This window comes from Phyllostomus hastatus, unplaced genomic scaffold, assembly GCF_019186645.2.
Source record: "Phyllostomus hastatus isolate PE091 unplaced genomic scaffold, TTU_PhHast_1.1 phas_contig_86, whole genome shotgun sequence".
Taxonomy (NCBI): domain Eukaryota; kingdom Metazoa; phylum Chordata; class Mammalia; order Chiroptera; family Phyllostomidae; genus Phyllostomus; species Phyllostomus hastatus.
In genome coordinates this window covers 13,425,972-13,450,293 of record NW_025333977.1, presented here as the reverse complement: position 1 = coordinate 13,450,293, position 24,322 = coordinate 13,425,972, and the positions used below count along the sequence as shown (strand labels likewise).

General features: G+C 44.4%; 2 protein-coding genes across 2 annotated transcripts in view; one reads left to right on the top strand and one right to left on the bottom strand.

Annotated features, from left to right (window-relative positions):
- The window catches only part of RARRES1 (retinoic acid receptor responder 1), a 31,361-nt gene extending 16,868 nt beyond the window's left edge, over window positions 1-14,493 (top strand). The window contains exons 2-6 of the mRNA XM_045852088.1: window positions 1,892-1,954; window positions 5,083-5,269; window positions 7,942-8,078; window positions 13,923-13,982; window positions 14,062-14,493. Coding sequence (XP_045708044.1) covers window positions 1,892-1,954; window positions 5,083-5,269; window positions 7,942-8,078; window positions 13,923-13,982; window positions 14,062-14,202 — 588 coding nt within the window. The 3' untranslated portion in view covers window positions 14,203-14,493. The remainder of the gene's footprint in view (window positions 1-1,891; window positions 1,955-5,082; window positions 5,270-7,941; window positions 8,079-13,922; window positions 13,983-14,061) is intronic.
- Window positions 14,494-18,023: 3,530 nt separating this feature from the next.
- Window positions 18,024-24,322, bottom strand: part of GFM1 (G elongation factor mitochondrial 1) — a 38,267-nt gene continuing 31,968 nt past the window's right edge. The window contains exons 16-18 of the mRNA XM_045851462.1: window positions 20,210-20,370; window positions 19,397-19,450; window positions 18,024-19,242 (exon numbers count right to left, since the gene is read on the bottom strand). Coding sequence (XP_045707418.1) covers window positions 19,111-19,242; window positions 19,397-19,450; window positions 20,210-20,370 — 347 coding nt within the window. The 3' untranslated portion in view covers window positions 18,024-19,110. The remainder of the gene's footprint in view (window positions 19,243-19,396; window positions 19,451-20,209; window positions 20,371-24,322) is intronic.

The following is a 24,322-nucleotide window of genomic DNA, read 5'->3' as shown; positions in this document are numbered from 1 at the left end:
GAGAAAGCCTCCCCAACCTGGCACCCTCCGCGCAGACAGCACCAGCCACGCTGACGAGCTGCTCTGCGCCGCTGCTGACTTGCCGGTGTCTGCGCCAGAAGCGGGTTTCTGAAGTAAGGCCCGACTGGATGCTGTGTTTCTTCGTAGGTCCCGGGTCCCTGGCATAGTAGGGGGCAAACGGGGAATGCGTCAGGAGACAGACTGGTGGGTGCGAATTTTGTAAATCGAGATCAGTGTTCCAGTTTACACCAGGACTTGACTCCAGGTTGAAGATGAGCCCTAACTAAGCAAACTGCTCCTGGGAGCCGGGTGCTCCCCTGCCCCCAGCAACGTCCATGCATTCGCCTGTTTAAATATCCTTTAGGTGAATAACGGCCCCAGGATCCTATCCCCCGGCTCTTCAGTTTCCCAGAACTTTTTTAAGAATCTGTAGCAGCAGCGGACGAAACGCGGTCTGTTTCAGATAAGATAATCCTGTTCAGTTACTGTGTTCCTGGGCTCAGAGGCAGCGGAAATCGGTGTTTCCAGAGTTTAACTTCGTCAAGATTGTATGAAATAGCTTCAGCTCCCTGCAGCACAAAGTTCTGTCTTCTCAGAAAACATTCCCTTGTGCCGAATGGTCGTTTTGCTTGAAAAATATATACAAAAATTTTAAAAAGATGATGGCACATGGTATAAAGGTCTTCTAAACAGTTTAAATGTCTTTAATGATGTGGGTATGTCTACTCTAAAAATATGCATTGGAAAGTTTACAGATGTCTGCTCGTGGAAGCTGAAGGGAAGGAGAGGCCTTAACAGCTGAGGGTCTCTAACCAGGGTCGGTAATTAGCCCGGAGACTACGGGCCAATCTCGGCTGCAGCCTCCCTGGCAGCTCCCTCTGCCACGCCCCGAGTGCGGGAGGGGCTGGCTTCCCGCAGTCCCCCAGACCTCAGCTGGCCTGCCCTCCTCCCAGGCACTTCTCTCACCAGCTGCTGGCCCACACGCATGCGGGGAAAAGCCCCGAGACCTAAAATCTGCCTCTGTGAGGGAGGACTGGGAAAGGACTGGGAAGATGCGGGCCACTCCAGCCTGGCACCCAACAGAGTTGGTTAAGGGACATTTACACACATGGCAAGTCTTGGGCCGTGGAAGGATGGAGTGGCTATCCTCTGTGGCACTTGGCAGGTGCTGAAAAATTATATAGAACAGGGCAGGATGGATGGGGGGCGGGGCTGGCCACCGGTATCAGATAAGGGAGGCCAGGAACCAGCATGCTGTGGGGTCTGGGGAGAGGGTCGAGCAGACCCTCTCTGAGAGGCATTCGAGAAGCAGTCTCTGTTCTGCCCCTGACCTAGCTCTCTGGTCTGGCCGTGGTCGCATCATGGAACAGTCCCTCCTCCACACCGTCGTGGTGAAAACAGTCACTTCTGCCCCACCTCTCCCTTCCTTCACTGTCACCATCTGAACACCCACTTTTTACTACTGGGTACACCTTTGTTGCCAGACCCCCTGTTCAACCGGAGGGAGGGGCTGGCCTGTGTCCCCCAAGGATGCAGCCCAGGGCCCCAGACGGGCGTGGACAGGCACTGAACAGGGGTCCGTGAAGGAGCCCGCCCCACAGTCCGGCAGATACCCGTCTGCCCTTATGTAGCTGCTCTCACCAAGCCAGCCTCCAGCCTCGGTGCGACTGCTTCCCTTTCTCAGCCTTCTCTTTGCGAGTAGGTGTCAGCCAGCGGTGAAATGGCATGATGAGACCAAAATGGGAGATCTCCCCCTGAAGAAGCACAGACGGTGTCCAGGTACCACGGCTGCTGCCAACATTCCGGTGCCACATTCCCCCAGGATGTGATTCACGGCAATGAAGATGCTAGCAGAGCTTCCACTCACTAAGACTCAGTTTCTCTATTTCAGGAGACTCCGGAGAAGGAACATCACGTTGATGTGGCGTTCACAACAGAGCGCTTTAAACCAGAGGTAAGCTGCCCTAATTCATGAAGTATCTCATTAACAACTCAGATGGATGTATTTTTTAAAAAGTGAGAATATTGCCCCTGGCTGGTGCAGCTCAGTGGTTTGAGTGACAGCCAGCCTGTGAACCAAAAGGTGGCTGGTTCAATTCCCAGTCAGGACACATATCTAGGTTGCAGGCCAGGCCCCCAGTTGGAGGTGTGCGAGAGGCAACTGAATGATGTATCTTTCACACATCAATGTTTCTCTCTCCTTCTCTCCCTTCCCTCCCCTCTCTCTAAAAATAAATAAATAATACCTTTAAAGAGTGAGAATATTAATATATAGTGGCCTGAAAATTTGTGGGTTTTCTTCTCGCCTTTATTTTCTATTTGTTTTCAAGAACTGAGAAACGAAGCTAGGTGGGAACTCGAGAGTTTATTGCTTCTGCAGAGCTGCCTTTAAAACCGTCCACACAGCCCTCACTCCTCCTTCCTTGACTCCGGGAGGGACTTTCGCAGCTCCCTCTGGTAGCCCTCCCGACACCCCAGAGTCCTCAGAACGATTCGCTCTCAAATGCCAACCTATTCCCCTTCCTGTCAGCTGGTGACATTTCTTGTTAGCAGACCCACATAGCATGAGGCCGATTCCAGAAGCTACCTTCCACAGAGGCATTCTGTAAAGCACAGAGCAGGGCCGGGCATGCCACAGGCATCATCAGCTTCCCTGTAATTCTTTTTTTTTTAAATCCTCACCTGAAGACATGCTTTATTGATTTTAGAGACGGGCGGGGGGAGGGAGAAAGAGAGGGGGAGAGAAACAATGATGTGAGAGACAAACTGATTGGTCACCTCTTATGTGTCCCAGCTGGGACCCAAACCCGCCACCTAGGCAACCTAAGATGATGCTCCACCCAAGCAAGACACACAGCCAGGGCCTCTCTGTGATTCTGACCAGGCAGGCCGTGGTTTGCCAGCTTCCTTTCCCCTGTCCTCAAAAAGAGAGTAAACAGAAAACACAGACATTGGAGCCAGATGAACTTCCATGTGCTGGGCTCAGCTGGGAGGCAGCAGCAGGGCGGAGGGAGACCAGCCCAGATTCTCCCTGTGTGCTGTGGAGTCCCAGCAGCCAGAGAGGTGAGCCCTCAGCAGCCGGCACCAAGGTGTCTTAGGAGGCAGAGGTTTGGAGGGGAGGCCATGGCCCTCAGCCTGGTGCTTTGGGGGAAGCGCTTACCTGTGTTCAGAAACAAGTCCTAGCAAGACAATACTATACTCAGACTTTGCTAATTTATCTAAGAATTAAAATTGTTCTTTCTTTTTTTAAGATTTTTATTTATTTATTTATTTATTTAGACAGAGGGCAAAGGAGGGAGAAAGAGAGGGACAGAAACATCAGTGTGTGGTTACTCTTGAGTGCCCCCAACTGGGGACCTGGCCTGCAACCCAGGCATGTGCCCTGACTGGGAATCGAACTGGCGACCCTACTGGCGACCCTTTGGTTCACAGGCCAGCACTCAATGCACTAAATCACACCAGCCAGGACTAAAATTTTTCTTAAAGCATAAGGAAGATGCCTTTAATTGCAAACTGAAAGTGTTATCTTAAAGATAAAGGGAAAATAATTACTAGCTTATTTTGACGAACAATGTTTCTCTGAAAAGCACATCCAACTAATTGAAATGTTCCATTTCATGGAGTGAAGAGTCCTTTCATCTTCAGACAACTGCTTTGATTCTGCAGAGCCATTTTGGGGGAAAGAAAGGAACGGAAAACAAAACAAGGGGCGACACCTGTTATTTTCCTTCTTCTCTAAAAACAGCTTTGGCATCAAAGGATGTACCAGCCCATCTTCTGCCTTTGATAAGCCTCTTCCTGATGCCCTTCACCTGTTTTTCTACATTGCACTATTTATTAGGATTTTAATGTACCAGGGAAATGTCCTCTCTCTCAAAATAAGCACTCACAGGAGGAAAAGTTGCCCATTGGAAAGCCAATAAGCAGATCCAGTTTTAAAGACTTGTTGTTTCCTTGGGGGCTTTTCTTTATGTTGTTTGTTGTTGTTGTTGTTGTTGTTGTTGTTGTTGTTGTTTCAACTGAGACTCCACCCAACTGAAACAACTGAAAAAGTGAAAAGAACTCAACAGCTCAACCAACCACATTATCACAGGAGTTCGTAACTCGGGGCCCACGGATGGGTCTGAGTGGGGCCATGACTAGGGGCCCACGAACTTCCTCAGCTTCCAGACCCAGTGTCGATGGGATGCCCATATGCACATTTTGTTCTGGGAAGATGTGACCTTTTTGAAAGGGTGGAGAAACGCTGTCCTGAAAATGAGTCATACATTTGCTGTCCACTTGATGCATCAGTACCCAGCTCCAGATTTCCCTGGATGGGACATGCGGAAGGGGACCCCAGAATGCTCAGTGCATGCACACTTAGAGTGAGTGCAAACAGATGTACTCCCGGTCACGCAGGGAGTGGGATCAGTCCCATCTGGGCGCTCTCAGCCTCCACCGCGTCCGGATCAGATTTCGGAGGTGAGTCACGGAGTTCGTGCAGAGCCAGAGCTCTGGCATCAGACAAACAGGAGCTCAAGTCCTGGTTTCCCGCTCCCTAGTGTGAGACGTGGAGTGGCTTCCTCTTTAAACTTCAGCATCTTAATCCGTAAAATTAGAATAAGAAGACCAAGTTCATAAGGCAGCATGAAGATGTTGCTGTTTTTGTTAATAGGAACCAGTCTCACCTTCTGGTTCAAGTTAGCAAGCTGGAGGCCTGTTGTAACGAAGCATTACACTGGTCCACAGCAGACAGTCGGGTGCCCACTGTCCCGGAGGTTGGATCCAAGCCGTACTCACGAGACATCAGTGGTGTGTCTGTGGAACAGGCCCAGCATTATTTTATGAGGGCACCATCAGCAAGCGGTTTACATGACAGCAAAGAGTGAAGGACTGTTGTTTGTGTTCAGCTGTGAGCACAAAAATCACTCTCTACGAAGCAAAGGCCCCCAACTCTGTTGATACTGCTTATACCTGCCAGGTACAAGGAATTACTCGTGTGTGTGTGTGTGTGTGTGTGTGTGTGTGTGTGTGTGTGTGTGTATTTGGGTGGGGAGTGAGAAGGAACCCATCTATTTAATTCTAAAATCTTCATTTCAGGATGATAAGGAGAAGCCTTTGGGTGAGTGCGCTGCTCGGGTGATTTTCAGGAAGGGGAAGCCCAGACCGGCTGTCAACATCTACTGTGAAGGGCTCACAGAGAAGAACAAAAGACAGCAAGAGGATTACCTGCTTTACAAACACCTGAAGCAGCTTAAGCCCCTCTTGGGTGTAGTCCGCATACCTGGTATGAACCAATGTCTGGAATTTCTATATTCAGGAGTGTATGTGATTACAGAACCTTAAAAAGAATCATCATTTAAGTTTTTATCCCCCCAGTGGCATTCTAATCCAACTATAAAATGTGGTGCCCCTCACTATTTGAACAAAACTCAGAAATCTCATTTTCCTGTTCTTCACCTCCAGTACAATGTAGGGTCTGTGCTATTTTTCTCTCCTCTGACAAGGGAAAGGCAAGAGGTAACTCTCCAAGGAATTGGTAGGGGTCCTTGCAACAAGACATGCACGTAGGGGTGCACTCTCCCAGGTGGAGTCCAGAGCCTGAGATGACATTTCTAGAGGTTTCTGGTGGTGGCTGCAGAAGCTTGAGGTGACAGACACCAGCCAGGGCCTCCACTGTGCCCATCAGGCCGTCCGTGCCAGGCCTGAGCGAGCCAGCCGACCGTCTCCAGGCCTCGCTGGGAGTCTGCAGTGGAGTCAAGTTTATCTTATTTTAGGGCAACAGCTAATGGGCAGCAGTGCCATCTCTAATCAGGAGTGAGCCCCGTCCGCAGCTGACGCGAAGCAGAGCTCGCCCGTCCAGGCACTCAGCCGTGTGCGGGCAGCCACGGAGACTCGGCCCTTACCGGCAAATTCAATTTTCAAAACCACAAAAGTCATCTCTGGACTCCCACTTGGGTATTAAGCTTGACATCTGACTGCTGCTGTTCCCTCACTTGCCCAGAGACTGTGACAGACCCACGTCAGTGTGGGAGGTCTGTGGTCGCCACTCTGAGCACTCCGTCCTGGCGGGGTGAGCGTCCGGCCCCATCGATGTACTGAGACTCGGTGTTCTCCAGGCCCGGAGCTGCACCACTGACCCCTGCGTTTCTGAAGTTCAGAAGCTTGGGTGACTCTTGCTCTAGTTCTCTGACCACTCAGATTGAATCCTGTTCCAAATGGTTGTGAGCAACAACTCAGGTCCTATGTTACAGAATTTGTTTCTATTTAGCACTGCCTGAAATAAGTGGGCTAATGGCAAATACTTAAAATATATAGTTATTTAGGGTTTTTTTCTCTCTTTAGCATTAGTTGGGGAAAAATGTCCTCTTTAAAACACAACTTTTAGAAACTTTTAGGACCTTTTCTTTGCAGATTTGCCACAAAATCCCTACATTTTGGACACTTTTTTTTTTTCAAAAAGATTTTTATTTATTTTTATTTTTAGAGAGAGGGGAAGGGAGGGAGAAAGAAGGAGAGAAATATCAATGTGTGGTTGCCTCTCGTGTGCCCCCCACCAGGGACCTGGCCTGCAACCCAGGCATGTACCCTGACTGGGAATTGAACCGGCGACCATTTGGTTCACAGGCCAGCACTCAGTCCACTGAGCCACACCAGCCAGGGCAAGTTTCAGACACTTTTTAAAAGTGCAGGTTAACTGCTTCATGTTCAGTTAATAAATCCTATATGCCCTCAAGGATCATTCTACTACAATCTAACTTAATGTGGCTACAACAAAGCTTCAAAAAATTTTTAGTAATAGAGGGTACCTTTTCATCAACAAAACTTACAAGTTCTCTTGTCACTTTAAATTCAGCAGAGATATTTAATGGTGCCCTATTTATAGCCTATGTATGTACATAAAATTGTCCATTGAAAATGGAAAATGTTTGGTTCCAGAGAAAGTGAATAAAAACCATGGAGCGATCTTTGCAGTAGCCAGTTCGGATCTTAGCAGATGCCGGTCAGTGAGTAACTGGCCTGCAGCACTGGCCTGGGGCCCTGTTTCCTGAGGACTGACCAGTAGGATGAGCTGACGGGTCTCGGGACATCCTTGCTCCGCACTGTTTCTCCTCTGAAGAAGCAGTTGTCTGGGTTTCATTATGAGTCAGTTTCCCTTTTTCTAATGAACTTGTAGGCTTCCTAGGGCCCACTGCATGCAAAGCAGAGGGTGGGGGCGCCCAGCTGCAGCCCTCTGCCGACTCTGGGGCAGCACCAGGGGTGTCCACACTTTCAAACGCCCTCGTTATTCACCACCTTTAGTGCGACCAATTTCTCTCCTCTGCTAATGGGTTTTCATCTTGCAAGTCCATGAACAATTATCTCATAAATTACTTGCTAAAATTTGAGCTCTTAAAAGTCACAAGAGGTCATTTATTAATCATTGTATCCCTACCTCTAGCAGTATCTGATACTAAGTAGGATTTTGGGCTTTTTGCAAATGTTTGCTAAATTTAAAAGATTTCAGGTCCAAAAAAAAATGCCACAGGAAAAACCCACTTGTTTCTTCATGTGTTCAAAACCAGTGATAGTGATGCTGCCAGTACGCGCGTCAGAGAAGGATGGAGAGCCGGCAGGTTGGCAAAGCCCCTCGCAGGGACTGGAGACCCCAAACTAGGAGGAGATGTGGGCTGGGGGGCGTTTTGATCTAATTATAAAATGCTCCTCAACTAACAAGATTTTAAATTGTCTTTGAGTGCCATTTTTTATAACACAGCAAATAGCCTTGGAATTGTTGTATAGCAGCTCTACTTGAAGCGTGTACATCTCAGCGTGATGGAGACACAGACACGCCTATTGCTGCAGCGCTTGCTGTGAGAGAGATGCCTGCAGTGACCAAGCCCTTATTTAATTACTGAAATTTTTGTGCCCCAAATGCTTAATACAAATGGTTTTGTTTTTTTGTTTTTGTGCTCTCAGACCGTCACGGATACATCGATCCCTCTCTGAGACCCTTGTGGGATCTGGCCGCCCTTGGCAGTTCTTACGTGATGTGGGACAAGACAACGAGTGTTTTACGATACTCCCTGGTACAGCTCACCAGTGTGAAGCAATGGGTAAGGAAAACTGAAAATTCACTTGTGCCACAAGAGCTGCACCAGTGCTGTGTGCTTAGACTAAATTACTGCCAATGTGTAACTTCACGGCAGGAGCTTTGACTGCACTTCATTCATTCAATACATATTTGCAATGGGCCAGGTGTCGTGTTAGGGACGGACAGAGCCGTGAACAGAAAATGCAGTGTGGTTGCCATCATCAAGATTAATTCCAGAGAGGGAAGATAAGAAAGACAGTGAGCTAATGCATAAGTAAATATGTCTCAAATGGTGATCCATGCTATGGAGAAAAATTAAGTAGGGAAAAGGGAATGTGGGGTGTTGACAGAATTGCTGCTAAGATGGTCTAAAGTAAGCCCCCTCCAATTTGAGCAGAAGTGACACTGGAGCAGAGGTCCAAGGGAAGCGAGCGGCAGCAGAGAGCTCCAGGCAGAGGGAGCCGAAGCAGCGGGGTGGCTGATGGGAGGGAGAAACATCAGTGCAGGCCCGTGTGGCTGGAACAGCGGCCAGAGCGCCAGGAGGGACCAGTTCATGGCACGCTGGAGGCCATTAGAAGAGCCTCTCCTGCCCACTAGGGGCTCCGCAGAAGAGGGGCCTGATCTGACTTGCAGCAGGATCCGTCTGGCTGCTCTCCTCAGAACTGACTGTAGAGGCACAGGTGAGGTGGGAAGACCAGTCAGGTGTGGCGATAATGCAGACGAGGCCTGGTGGGAGCTCGGACCAGGGGTGGCAGCGGTGGAGGTGGGGAGGCGTGTTTGGATTCAGGCTATATTTTGAAGACAGACTGAGAGTGTCTGCTGGTGGATAGCATATGGATAGTAGAGGATGAGAAAACTCAAGGATGGTTTATAGAATTTTCGCCTGAGTAACTGGAAAGGGAGATTTCATTCACTGATTGGAGACAACTTCAGAAAAACAAATTTGGGGAGAAATCAGCTTGATTTGGGGCATGCTAAATTCTATACCCAAGTAAGGGTGTAATGTATAGTCACCTGTACATAAGGGTCTGAGTACAGGGGAGAGAGGTCTGGGCTCAAATCGTCACCTTGCGGGTGGTTTTTAAAGCCCCAGGACCTGGTGAGACAACAGAGAATGAGTGCCGTAGAGAAAGACGAGCTGTGTGAGGACTGAGCTCTGAAACACGTCAACTGCAGAGGGGGGAGGCTGGGAAAAGAAAGTGTTTCAAAGGTGAGGGTCAACTCACTGTACCCAAAGCCGATGGAGAGTCGAGGAGCCGAAGACTGAGAATCACCCACGTGGTTAAGGCAGCTGGACGTCACCGGGGCCATCTCACCGGCACCATCTCACCGGCACAGTGGGGCGAAGGCCTGACCGCATAGGTTCAGGAGAGCGCAGGAGCAGAGGAGGTGGACGCCCCATCTCTTTCCAAAATTCTGGCTGTCCAGGGGAGTAAAAGGAAGGGAGGGGCTGTAGCTGGAGGATGGGCAAGCACAGGGTTGAAAGACGGTTTGTTCTTGGTTGTATTTTTAGGTTGGGAGATTTCACAGCATATTTATAGGTTGATGAGAAAAACCCAGTAGAGGGGCCGAAGTTGGACTCGTAGGAACGAGAAGGAAGAATTGTTGGAGTTAAGATCTCTGAGTAGGCCGGAGAGGAGGAGATCAGCCCAGGAGATGAGCTCAGACAGGAACACGGAGGCTCACCTGCAGGGAAGGCAGAGACGAGGGGCGGCGATGCCAGTAGGAGGGTGGATATCCGGTGGTAGCCCGTAGAAGCTCTGTTTCAAATGGCTTCTGTCGTCTCAGTGAAAAACCAGGCAAAGCCATCAGCTGAGAGCCAGGAGGTTCGGGAGTGCAAGGACTCGCGCATCGAACGTCTGCGGGAGTTAATTTAGCGGCGCGCCAGGCACCGTCAGCGGGGTGGTGGGTTCAGCCACACTGGCGTGCGTGAAGCACAGAGACATGGGCGTGTCCAGAGTAAACAAGAGCGACGGCTCTGAGAGAGGCACGCTGAGCCAACCACACGGATACATGTCTAAAACTCACCTTCTTTATGGATGTGTGGAGCAGGGCACTGACCCACGGCAGGATGGGCGGTGAACGTCCACGAGGGCGAGGACTTGCCCAGCCGCGTGTCAGCGTCAGCAATGCCCGCAGTCCTTCCGGGCGCCTTCCAAAGGCCGCTTGTAAATCAGACAACTACACACGTACTCATCACCGTGAACACATCTCTTTCCCTTTAAAGGGTGCTTTTTCATAGAAATTACATTTGACTGATTGATTACATTTGCTTCATAGTGAGGCAAAACTTGCTCCCTCTCTCTGTCTCATCCACCAAGATGAGCATTTCCTTAACAACAGGCTTTTCCCTGAATTGAGAAACTGGGGGAACTCTTTTGTGTACAGTTGAAGATCGTGTCAAGATAATGAATGAGAGAGAGAGAGAGAGAGAGAGAGAGAGAGAGAGAGAGAGAGAGAGAGAGGGAGGGAGAGAGAGGGAGAGAGAGAGAGAGCAGATCAACACAGATAACAGAGAAAATAAGGATCTTTCAAGGCCAGTGTTACCTTGCAGTTTTACATGCGCTGGCCACACTAACCACCAGAACACAGCGCAGTTCAGAGACAGCAGCCCCTCTCTCCCAGGCTCTAGCCAGCCCTCCATCTGTCCATTAATACCCCTCAACCCACCGGCAGGAGGGAAAGCGGGAACATTGTCAGTGTGGACAACAAAAATGCTGATTTTTTTACATTGTGGGGTTTGGGTTTTAGATGAATAATAAATGAATATGCAGCCGACTGGCTGGGTCACCCAAGGCAAACTGCATCTCTTAGGGCCTATTAAATGAGGATTAACAAATTCACTGAAGTCACTGCAACTAACATAGATCTAAATCACTGATGGAATTGGGTAATTTGGTTTCAAAGTTAATATGCATTTCGGCTTAGAGTTCTCTTAAAAGTATGTACATATTTCCAGATTTTCAAATTCTGCCATTCAGTGGCTACTTAAGATTCCCGTGATCTTTCAGCAACACGCAAAATAAGCAACGGTTTTTTAGAAAGTCACCCAAATCAGGAAATCTAGGTACTGCTGTCCTGGGGGACTAGAAGGCGGATGGCAGAGCCAACAAAGCTGGGACTACCCAGCACACACACTGGGGGTCCCCGGAGGTGCCCTGTGACCCTAGGTCGCTCAGGAAAGTACAGGGATTGCAGTTTTTCCAGAAGGTTTCCGGGTGGAAATTACTACCTTGACACTCAGGGTTAAACTCATCTTTTAATGCAAGTGTGTAAGGGACTGCAGGCTTATAAACCCACAGCCTCAAATGAACTAAGCTTGAGGGGAGTGCGGGCTACGGAAGAGAGGGCTGAGTACAGATATAACGTAAGACCCATCTTAACTGGCCCAGTTACTGCTTTAGAACCGAGCACAGATGTCACTCCCAGTATCCCACAGACAATGACAAGGTCAGGGGAGATAGCTGCTGGCTAGAGGGAAAAAAATGGGTAAAGACTTTCCTTACACTCCGAGCCTTTAATACGACTGAGAAAAGCAGAACTGAATATTGTTCCAACTCTTGTCAATACCGGGTACTGTCAGCACCCCAGATGGTCCACCCTGCAGCACATCGCAGTCCGTCCGTCCAAGTCCCCCCGAAACTGGAGGCCCCACTGGCCAAGGGGATGTTTCAGAGACCATCTTACTTATTCAGCTAAGACGTCTATTTTTGATAGCATCTACTAATAGCCTAAGCTTCCTTACGCTCTACTCAAACCACACTGATTCTGCAAGGGATCATTCTCTCTCTTTTTGGGGGGATTGTGGGCAGGTAGGGGTGGGTGGTGGGGTGGGTGGTAGTGAAAGGGAACAAACAAAGCACTTCCCGTCTGTCTCTCTAGGAAGATTAAAGTGCCGAGCTACCAGGAATTGTCACAGTAAATCACCCTCGGTTTGGACTACAGTGATTTGGCATTTGTGACGGTTTGAAGAGAAGCCAGGGAGATTATTTCTGAATAGTATTAAAAATAATGACTTCTTGGCAGAGCTCGGTTTTGTGGGGGCAGTCCAGCCCTGGAACACCTCGCCAGGCTGGGATGCGCAGTGTCCCCTCTGCAGGGTCCGCTCTGCAGTCTTCAGCGAGCCCTGCTTTTCGGTCTGGTTGAAGGGGCTTCCTCCCGCAGGCGGAAGAATCTGCAAATACAGACGTGCGAGGGTCTCCGTGACCTTGCTGAGGAAGGTCTTCATTAGGTGGCCCAGGGTTTCTAAGCATCACGATAACCCAAGTTTTTGCATCAAAAATGAGTAACACTGTGTATTCAGCAGAGCAGTTTGTCAAATGCGGTTGGAATCCCATCCTTTGTGTCCAGCGCTGCCTTTTTTTTTTTGCTACAAATCTGGAGACAGCCATGACTTCTTTCAGAAGTGCTACTTTCAGAAACAGAAGAAGGCGTTGCTCTGAAAAACCCTTTAAGTTTATAAGTAAAACCAGTTTTTTATTACAGAAAAATACATGGTTCCTAGGTCTTGAGAAACAGTGAAGGCAGAACAAAAGCCTGAGGCAAAAATCACGTGACTCAGCAGCCTGCTCGAGGGGGCCGCCTTAGATAACGGTTCCTTCCAAGGCCAGACAGCTGCCAAGTGGGAGTCAGGCCAGTCTCCATACACTCTCGAACCCAGCGATGCCCGATCGACCCCTGGGGCCTCCAGAAACGGTTTCTTTATCAGAGAGTCACCCACTTTTCTCACGAGGTCTCTGACCTTGCAGCTTGTGCCTCAGACACTGGCTTTGAGTGTTCACATATGCACTGCCGGGCAGGAGGCAGGGAAGCCTGCCTACTGATGCAAAGGCCCCGCGGAAAAGCAGTCAGTTTCTGATCGGTCCAGGGCCCTCTTGCATCTTCTCCCTCCAACATCCTCCTCCCCTGCTGGAAATGCCATGGCTTGTAAACATCTCCATCATTTTAAGCAAAACCTATTATCAAGCCCTGTTGTTTGCCTTTGCATTTTGATATTCTGTAATAGTCTCAACAAAAGCCAGATAGATTAAAATTATAATCCAAGTTGAATTAATTTTTTTAAATTTTTTCTCTTCCATTTTTATTAGAAAGAGAAAGAGATAAACACCCTAGCCTCCTCCCCACCCCCCCACCCACAAAGAAAACAACCCAGGAAATGTCAAAAAAAAAAAAAAAGGAAATTGGTTTAGTCACTAGTGAAACTTACAGAAGTCAGTGAACCGAGCGGTGAGGACTGCCCGCTGCCCTACAGATGGACCATAACGCAGTGCCCTGGGCTTCAAGGCAATGTGGTAAAGCACGAAGCATGTGGGCGGAGGGGTCAGCAGGTCTGGGCTGGAGTCCCCCATGTGTCACTTTCTAGCTGTAACCTCAAGTTACCTCCCCTGTAAAGCCAGGCTTGTAACACACACTCTTGTAAGGCTGTCAGAATGACGTGGAAACAGGAATAAAGTGCCCAGCACAGAACTCGGCCCAGGGGCACCCTGGGAGAACTGGTTGTCCTGCCCAGGTCTTACTGCCTGGCATATCAAGACTAACATATCAGCTTAAAGCACATGCACAGTACCAAGATTCCTAAGGTTGTCAAAAGATTCTCCCTATCCCCACGGTTATCCTCCATCCAAAACGGTTAGTAGAGAAAAAGTGATGATAGAAAGACATTCAACTCGATTTTCCTGTAAGTGACCAAACAGTAATCTGTGACTTCCATATCTTGATGTAGGATCCTTGATGAAGGGAACTGAGGCTCAACTCCAAGAGGTAGAAGGAGATTCAAGGCATTCATGCAGTTTATAAGATAAACCTTGCAGATTCTGAGCTAATATAAACCTGCCTATTTATTACCTTCTTTTCTTCCTTCTTCTAGAAAACAGATGGTGAAATTGACTTTGATTATACTGTTCAGCTCCACGAATTCTCAACACAGGTAAAACAAAATTAAATATAGAATTGTTTTTATCAGAAGGTTTTACAGATCATAATATTTCATAACTCTTCTTTCCTAGGAAATCATCCCCTGCCGTATTCACCTGGTCTGGTACCCTGGCAAACCGCTCAAGGTGAAGTACCACTGCCAGGACACACCGGGCCAAGGCTCTGAAATTGAGGAAGGATCTGGTGTGGTACTGACGGAGCTTATTAATTAATGAGGAAAAAAACCCCTGCTTATCCCAAATTCTAAACAAAATGACTGTAGCCTAAATCATTATTTTAGTAAAATAGCTAAGGTATAAGGCATTCCAATAATTCGGGGGAGATTGTGATACTCAAAAATGAAAAGATGTTGAGGTTTTTAAAAGCTAATAAATGTATTTCAATGAAAGTGAACTGTAAGAAAAATGTTATCTGTTTAAAAGGAATTTTACTATTATGATTTCAAGCGAAGTATTCTTTTATAACTCAATAGCTACTTTAAAATAAATGTTTACATCTCTAAATAAACTGTGTTAAATGTGTTTGTAGAGATTTGTCTATGTAGGAAAATTTTGTGCTAAGATGGAATTAAATGAACTCTTAGCATTGTTTAATTTGTGTTTTACAAACATAGTGTCTTGCATGCAAAGCAGAGACTCTGCTGACAACAGGTATTAAACAGAACTGGGATGTAACCGAAAGCATTGGGTTGGCCAAAACGTCTGTTTGGTTTGTTCTGTAAGATGGCTCTAGTAGTGCCTAGTTGTCTTTAACTTCATTGAAAACAATTTTGTTAGACTGGATTGTGACAGCCGTCATATCAGCATGCATTTAAAAAAAATCAAAATTGGTGAATTTTTGTGTAGCCATTTTAATATTGAAGATGGAAGAAAATAAGTGACATTTTTGGCATATTATGCTTTATTATTTCAAGAAAGGTAAAAGTGCAACTAAAACACAAAAAAAGATTTGTGCACTGCATGGAGAAGGTGCTGTGACTGATCGAATGTGTCAAAAGTGGTTTGTGAAATTTCATGCTGGAGATTTCTCGCTGGACGATGCTCCATGGTCGAGCAGACCAGCGGAAGTTGATAGGGATCAAACTGAGACAATAATCAAGAACAGTCTATGTTATACCAGGCGGGTGATTGCCAACATACTCAAAATATCCAAACCAATAATTGGTGAAAATAAAAAGTGTCTTTTATTTTATGGAAAAAACTACACGGATCTTTTGGCCAACCCATATATCAAGTATTTACAATTTTCATTTTTAAGGACAACTGGGGCCCAGTGTTGGCCTAAGTACTTGACAAAAGCAGACACAATATGCACCATAATCTGATTCAGTGTGTCACCTCCCCGGGGCAGGCAGAAGTGATCCAGGAAACGGGGCCATCATTTGTCTCTCAAAATGAGTATCATTTAATGGAATACTCACACTGGTGTGTAAAAACCTTTAGCCAGATTCCTTGGCTAGTAATTGGTTAGGAAGCATAAGCCTTAAAAAATACCAAAATATCACTTTTAAGTTTGCACTATTAGAAAACTGGAAAACTTTACACAGAAGAAAAAACATTTAAAGATGTGGATTCTTACAAAAATAAAAGATGGATGCCACCGTTGCTTTTTAGGTGTAGCTTATCTATTTTTCTATTTATAACCCCAATGTGAAGCACTGGAAACGACCATTTAAAGAAAACATCAGATCTCTCCACCTGCATCATAATGCAGAGAAAACACTTTTTCTAAAAAAACAACCTATAATGACTAAATTATGCCAAACGAAAGGACGAACTCCTCTAACTGAGATTTCCAAAAAAGTCTCCGGAGAAGGCACCAGGAACATTGTAACGGCACATCCGACCCCCTCTGCCCTCCAGGCCCTCTGCAGTGGCACACGTGAAGGGCTGGGGCGGGCCCTCGGGTTCCCAGAACCTCACCTCATCCTCCTGAAGGCGTTTTTCATTAGTGAGATCAGACTCACACGTTACCAGCACTCAATCAGCTCAGGACCCTGTATTGACCCTGTAACAGATTTACTTCAGTTTAATAGATAATGAAGGGGAATTCCACACATACAGATGACATACATATAGTTACCTAACTGATACATTTACAAAACCCACAAGAGTTAAACCTACTAAAAATTTCTCAGCATCACTGTTAGAACATCTTTCACACACAAATTCTAAAATTGCTGATTTGATTTTACTAATCCTTATTTTGCTAGCTTACAGCAGAGGAAAATTACTTCCATCTGTTTTGACATAATATGAAAAACTCTAAATTCCCTAAGCCCTCTTTTCATTAGGTCTAAATTCTCCTAAGGCAATCCGAGCCGATGACAGTTGTATCCAGCACCCCATCACTTTCCTGGCCTCTTTCCGAACTTGAAGACAAACCCAGCAGTACTGGGATTTTGTCTACATTCCATTTGATTCTACTCATAGTTTCATTTTTTTTCCTATCTGAATTATGAGTTGTTAGAAGTCCTTTTGCAAGTCAGTTGGAAGTTTCTATATTTGCCCTTGAATGACAGTCCTTCATGACATGAGTTCATTACACCCATTTTTCTCGGCTTAGATCCTGGTCTGTGACCTTTCCTGGCTTTCCAAGGGCTACAGCGCCTGACCTGCTGCCTGACACTTATTTCAGTGCTCACAATAGTCTCAAACACAATGAACTACTTCAGTGATGCATTCTAGTGTTATGTATTTGAAGACAACTTAAGCAGCAGTAAAAGCTCTAATTCAACAATTTGTAGTTTTAGCAATGCAAACAGCTGGCTTCTACAAACAGATGTATTCCTTCATGTCACAATTTATGACTTCCTGGTGGCCCTCTAATTGTATTGGCATCAGTTTTAAGATTCACTCATATTTCAAAACTATTATAATAAAACTTTAGAATGGATTACATTTCAGTGATTTTACCACTGAACAATCTGAGCATGAGCAAGAAGAAAGTAACAACAGAAAACTGATTGTATTTCTCTCAAGGTAAAGATATCAAACTAAGAACCAGTAGCCCAAACGCTACCGCCACACCAAAGAATCCATCTCAGGTCTTGAAGGTGCAAGCAATACTGCAGTGGTCTTTCATCTTACCTGTATGTTATCACCACTTGGGAAACTTCTGATCTTGACCCAGAGAGTCAGACTGCCTTGGGGTTGGCCTGGGTGTTTCTTCCCAAGGTCCTCGGGCAGTTTTCAAAGTCCAGCCAGGAGCGGGGTCAGGGCGATTCTGAGTGTGCTGCCGGCTGCTGCTCTCCAACACAGGTAGCACTGCCTTTCCTTAAATGACTCAGTCAATGGTTCGCTTCCACGGCAGCAGTAGTAAAAAGATCCTCATTTAGGTATTCTCTTTGACTTCTTTCTTGCTACAGACCTTGGCTGCTAGGTGTCCTGTACTATAACCAAACCAATGAGTTAGCAGGAAGTGTGGGTTCTGACCCTGGATCTGCCCTATGGGACCCTATTCTAGTTGCTCCTGCCAGCTGGGCCGTGCTGTCTAGGAAATGTTGGTGTTGGATTAGATGCTTTTCTGACACTGTGTCTCTATAACTAGAATGTTTAACCAGCTAAAAACATCAACACTTACCCATCTTAGTTCTGAATGGCAACAGCTAGAGAACTGTGCTGAGTTCTTGGAAAGTGGTTCCGCATCAGGAACAATATTCTAAGAGGCTTTGAATAGCAAAAGATGCCAATGAAATGCAGCAATGCTTCCCAGGCTTGACAGTATTGCAGCCACTGACATATTCACGTGGAAAACGCACTTGAGATAATGAATAGTCAATTTAAATTATCAACTGAAAACAAAGCAAGCCACATGGTCTCGGACAAGTGCTTACCTGTTCTGTGCTTTCACTCCCTCCATTTCAAAATAGATACAATAGTACCTACTTTCATAGGGGAGTGAAAACTAAATTAGATAATGCACTGAAAGTATTTAGCAAATGCCTTGAAAGCATGTGCTCAATACGTTTAAAAACTCTTTTTTCTAGAAACCTTAAGTTATAAAGCCAAATCTATAAATCAAGAAAAACAAAGGAATTTAAAAGTTATTTTATTTCTATCATGCACTAAAGGAAAGGATTTGGGTATGTCTGTCACATCAGAGTTTTGGAGGAGAAAATCCGGAACAATGTGGTGGAGCTGCCAGGAAGTCCAGCGTATTCCAAAAACAAGAGTTCGACACTTGCTCTGTCCCAGTCTCTGTGAATACAATATGAGAAGGTCCAGCAGACGCAGATTCCACTAGCATTTGGTAGGTGAATGAAACTGGCTACCAGGGACTCTGAAAATTACAGTTTATCATTTAGAGCTGCAGAAACCTTCAGGTGAACATAAACAACTGCCTGTAAGGGTGTATTTACCTCATGGTCCATCAGGAGGTAACATTTGTACTCCTAAGAGAAGGCAGCTACAAATTTGCAGAGCCCACAAACCGAAGCCATCAGCTCTATGTAAATCAGCTAGAAATTCAGCTGGCATTTGAATATCCCAATGAAGAATCTGAAAAATGCTCTCTACTTAGATCCTACGGAATCTACTTGTCAACAGAAAAAAGCCTGCCTATGAAAAGATGATACTCCAAGAAGGGTCTTGATGTGTACAATTCACTTTCAAGTGTTTAGCAAAACAATCATTTCTTAAAAATTAAAAGTATAAAAGTATGAGACATACAGACAACAGACAAGCAGATAAAACAAATATTACAAAACAAACCGTTAACAAAACTGTTCGCTGTTGACACTCGATGGAAACTACATGGCTGCTCTTCGTGCTGTTCTTCAGCTCTTCTATGTTAAAAATTCTTGTGATAAAAATTTGGAAAGGAAGGTTATACACACTCTAAGCTTAGAAGTGTACTAATATATTTCTTCCCCCTTAAAATAAATATTGCATATATTTCAGTAATAATCATATTTTATTTGAGGCTTTTAGGTGAACTATAAAAGCAGTCAACAGAGTTGAGATATACACAGAATTAACTTTGACATGATAGCAGCTTCTGAATAAAATAGAAAGGACTTCCAAAATTTCTTGTTTCTGCCTGAATTCATTCCAGTGGAAGCCATTAAAAATCTAACCCCTGCAGATTCAGTTCAAGTTAGTCCATGTAAGTGAGGAGAGTCAGTTCTTGGCTTTTCCTTTTTTCACAGGAAGCTGGCCTGTAGCTTCCAAGTACTTATTGATGAGGTCCTCTTGTGTGGACGGCAAACACGGCTGGTATCTGCAGTACTCCATCGTGTATTCTCCCTTCCCCTGGGAATTTAAAAAGAAAGAAAGAAAAAAGCAGAGATTTATAAAAATTTATAACTATCAAGTAAAATCATGCAAAACAAGATTTCACAAATGTGATCATTTTGTAGTATAACCTCCTTGAGGAAACTGAAGTAAAACTTAAGCACTGGCTTACCTCTGTGCATGACCTAAGCTCAGTGGAATAGCCAAACATATCATTTAGAGGGACCTGGAAACAAACACAGGAGACATTTTAGCACTGCTCATTGAAAAATGTCTGGGAAAAATACAGAGAAGCTTTACCCATTTAATTCCTTTAGAGTCAGGTTTCTACTAACAACTCTTGGTTTAAAAGAACTAGAAGCCAAAGAGAAACATACTTGTGTTCTACTGCAAGTAGAGATCCTATGTGAGAATAACTTCACCTGACAGTCCCAACGAGAAACCAAATGTTTCCGTTTCCCAGAGCAGACCTGGCTGATGACTGCTCTGCTCACCCCCACTCCTGTCTCCGGCCCGCTCAGCATTCAGGAGTGTTTCTTCTGTGGGAATGTTAACACAACTTTCCTTGGACACCTTAATGATTTGCTGATAGCAGTGTCTTCTAGGGAGCCTTACAGAATGTGGTAACATACTTTCTCCCATAAGATTTAAGTCAAGTAAGGTACAGGTAAGAAAATGAAATATTATCCCAATAAATTAGAGATGATATAATAAAGCTGTAATGAGAAAAATAACCAAATATCCAAGAAAATGATATATTCACAAAAGACCTACATAAAATGAATCTTATTTTTAGCTTTTGCACTTAAGAGTTGCTCTACCAGTAAATTACAGAAATTGCCACATGTCTATAAGACACAAGTTCAACACCCAAATAGCCATGGAAATGTGTCAGTTTGCTTCACAAGCTCCCAAAACAAAAGCTGACTCTGATTTCTAGCTGCGGTCAGTGAACGTGAGACTGCCCATGGCCGACAGCACTTACCTCCGCGTACAGTGTGAAATAGTCCTCGATCCCATCCTGCCCCGTGACCACCCCGTGGCGCCGGTTAATCCCTGCAATCACTGCTCCTTGAAATTCATTTGGGGCCGTAACTTCCACAGACATAATGGGTTCAAGAATGCATAATGTTGCATTTGCCAAGGCTGGATTAAAAATATATATATATATATATATTAGTTTATTAATCTCTAAACAAACTAAAACACTTTTTTATCCAGATATACAAAAGGGAGAGAGAAGGTATTCTCCTAAAGACACACACACAAATGATAAGGTTAAAATATCTAATCTGGACTCCTTTTTCTGTAGCAGTAACAGTCACTCCCCTAAATGGAAATTTCAAAAAGACAAAACTTAGTATTTCCATTACTGTCATTTTATCCTTAAGAATCACTAATCTGCAGAGGATAATATAAAAGGGGTCTTAACATCACATTCAGTCAAGTCCTTTACCATTTAAATTACGCAGTTGAGAGTTACTTATTCTTTCTCTCTGAAAATTCTTTCTTGTTGGTCCCTGGCAGACAACTATTTTTAACTGTACAAAAACAACTTCTATCACAGGCACGAGTGGGGAGGAGGGTACCCTTCACAGACTTGGAGACAGTAATCAAGTCACATCTGAGATCCATCTTTCCCTTTCTAGGCTGAACAATTTCAACATCTGCTTGAGAATTAGGAATACCAAGTTTCTAGTTTCTACTCTGCCTTTAGTAAGTGATATGCCTTTTAGAAAACACAATCTGTCCATGTCTTAAGTTTCCTCACTTAAAAATTACAGACATTGGCCCTATCCGGTGTGGCTCAGTTGGTTGGGCGTTGTCCTGCAAAGCAAAGTCACTGGTTCGATTCCCAGTCAGGGCACATGCCTGGGCTGCAAGTTTGGTGCTTGGTTGGGGCATGTAAGAAGCAAACAATCAATGTTTCTCTCACATCAATATTTCCCCCCTCCCCTTTCCCCCTCCCGTCTTCTATAAATAAATAAACAAATAATAAAATCTTTAAAAAAAGATATCAGGCCTGTGAATCAAGGGGTTGCCAGTTTAATTCCCAATGTCGGGCACATGCCTGGGTTGCGGGCCAGGTCCCCAGTAGGGGACAACCACTACTCAGTGAAAGGCAACCACAAATTGATGTTTCTCTCCCTTTCTTTCTCCTCCCCTCCCCCTTTCTCTAAAAATGAAAACAAAATCTTTTAAAAAAAAAGGTCCCACCCTGGCTGGCATAGCTCAGTGGATTGAGCGCAGGCTGTGAACCAAAGTGTCACAGGATTGATTCCCAGTCAGGGCACATGCCTGGGTTGCAGGCCATGGCCCCCAGCAACTGCACATTGATGTTTCTCTCTCTCTCTCTCTCTCCCTCCCTTCCCTCTCTAAAATAAATAAATAAAATCTTAAAAAAAAAAAGGTCCCAGTGACTTGCCTATTTCCATGTAGGAAGTATGAGGCAGCGGAGCCAGGATTTAAACTCAAAGCCTGGCAAGTAATTGGGCAGGAGATTTAAAAGGCAGTCCTGTTGAGTTAAATGAGCTTACCATGACTCCAGTTGGCTACAAGTTCAATGTTTCTGAGAGACCAAGCATAGTGCTCTTTCTAAAATTTGGTCATAGGAAATGAGGGCAAGGTCACATCCATAAGGTGAAACATGCCCTTAACATTCAACTCCACATTTCAGTTACATCACTGACGGATCTAAGGTCAGAGTTTAAATAGTCACTGAAAAGTTTCTGTTTTCATTTTTTTGAATGAAAAACTGGGGTCCTGGCCATGTGGCCCAATTGGTCAAAGCATCGTCCTATTTACCAAAAAGGTTGAGGGTTCGATGCCTGCTTGGGGCACATACTAAAGGCAACTGATCGATGTTCTTCTCTAACACCCTCTCTCTCTTCCCCTTCCCCTCTCTCTAAAATCAATAAACATATCCTCAGGTGAGGATTAAACAAGCAAAAAAGAAAAAATACACAGGAACATAAACTATTTTTCTTGCAATTTTGGTATCAGAGAATGATAAGTATAAGCTATTTTAACACTAAGCTCATTTATCAATATTTTCACCCTAAAATTCTCCAATGACATTCAATGGAGATGTGTGTTTAAGGGTGATTTTCTTACTGAGCTTGGCAAAAACTTTCTTTACCCTTCATATTTCTGTCTTTTGTTCACAGAAAAATAAGAATTAGATGAAGAAATAGCAAAATAATTCATTTTCCATGCTAGCACTCTGCTTATTTGCACTTGTTTATCTCACAAAAAAATCCCCCATATTTCTCAATTCAATTATCATCTAGTGCTTTTCCTTTGCACACCCAACAGGCAATTGATCATATTTAATAATATTTACAGACTTAATTAAAAATTAAATGGTACATATTGAACTGTTCAGTTAATACTCACTGATATACAGGCTTTTCTCATGGATGCATATGTGTATATTATAAGCAGATACATCTATATTTATTTATATTTCATATAGGAACAATGAAAAACATTGAGGCTCTTCATTATTTGATAACCATACCGATTTCCTTGCTGTATGTAACCTGTAACCTCAACCTCCAGGAAAGCTACCAATTTCCACTTGAGAACTAGCATTGAACTACTGGTGATTTCTAATTTAACTGTACTTTTAAAAAGTATCACTATGTATACATTTACCAAATCATCACATTGTAAACTTTAAATATCTTACAGTTTTGTCAATTGCATTCCAATAAAGCTGAAAAGAACATAAAGTGATTGCAACTAATGTGTCAGTTTAAGACTACAGTGGAAAGACTTAGAGGAAAGGGGGCAGGTGTTGTAACCTCAATCATGCCTAATGAAGTCTTACTTTCTTCGTGACTTTATTTCCCCCTTTTCCTATTAACATAATCTTCAGGTTGTCTCAGGATTTCTAGATCATAGATTTCAACTGCATTTTTAAATATGTTTATTGATTTTAAAGATCAAAGGGGGAGAGAGAGAGAGAGAAACATCAGTGTGAGAGAGAAACATCGATTGGCCACCTCCAGTATGCACCCCAACTGGGGACTGAACCTGCAGCCCTCTGGTGTACGGGACACGCTCCAACCAACTGAGCCACCTGGCCAGGGCTCAACTGCACTTTTAATACACAGCTGGCGTAAAGAAAATGGAGGACTCTCTTTCCCTTTCACAGCCACAAAACAAAAGCAGAAATTACTAATGTCTCCCATTAGTTTCAGTAAAATAAGGAATTAGCAAACTGGCTATGAACAACCTTTTCCAACCATTGCCCCACCTGATCACAGATGCAAACAGACCAAAAACAACAGAAAGTCCAAAATTCATACAGAATCAATAAAATCGTGATTTACAGAATGCTTAGAAAATGTGTCCATTAATCTAGTTTTCTATTGTCCATTTTGAAATGAAATGTTGAAAACATTTCTGAAATGTTTTGTGCATCATGATATAACTTTCCTGAAGATGCTCACAGACATCACTACAGATACAAATGGCCACAGGGCAGATATGGAAGAGGTGACAGAGAGAATGAGTTTTCTGGCTCCAGGACACAACTTTGAAGTTCTTCTGTCACATAGCCCTGATGTCAAACTGCTGCCCTGTCACTTGCTTCCTTTCTTAAAAGCAGTGCATCCGATATATTTGCAGTTGCTTAGGGCTCTGTTTCATAAGGGTTTTTAATGTACATATTATTCTGTGTGAGAAAGGTTGACAATTTTAGCAGTTTAGCAAGAAGTTTACACTGTGAATATGTGTTACTAAATCCTTTCAAAAATATTTTGCCATTCTCAAATTGCCTAAAAGCAATGTCCTAAATGAAAAAAAATTATTTATAAATTTATGGATTTCCTGACATGTGAACAAATCACAAAACCCAGGATGACTGTAGTTAATGTTTAAAATATTTTATAAAATTCTGGGCATTTCCATCTTTTCTACTAAAAAACTTAAGAGTTTATTTATGATTTTAAATATATAAAAATTAACACATAATTTAGAAGAACAGGGTAGGCTTTTGATTTCAGAAGAAAGAGAACAGAGTCCTCTCTCCCCACTGGATGCTGTGAACACTGGCCCAGGACCAGCCTCGTTCCCTGTGCGCAGCCCAGTG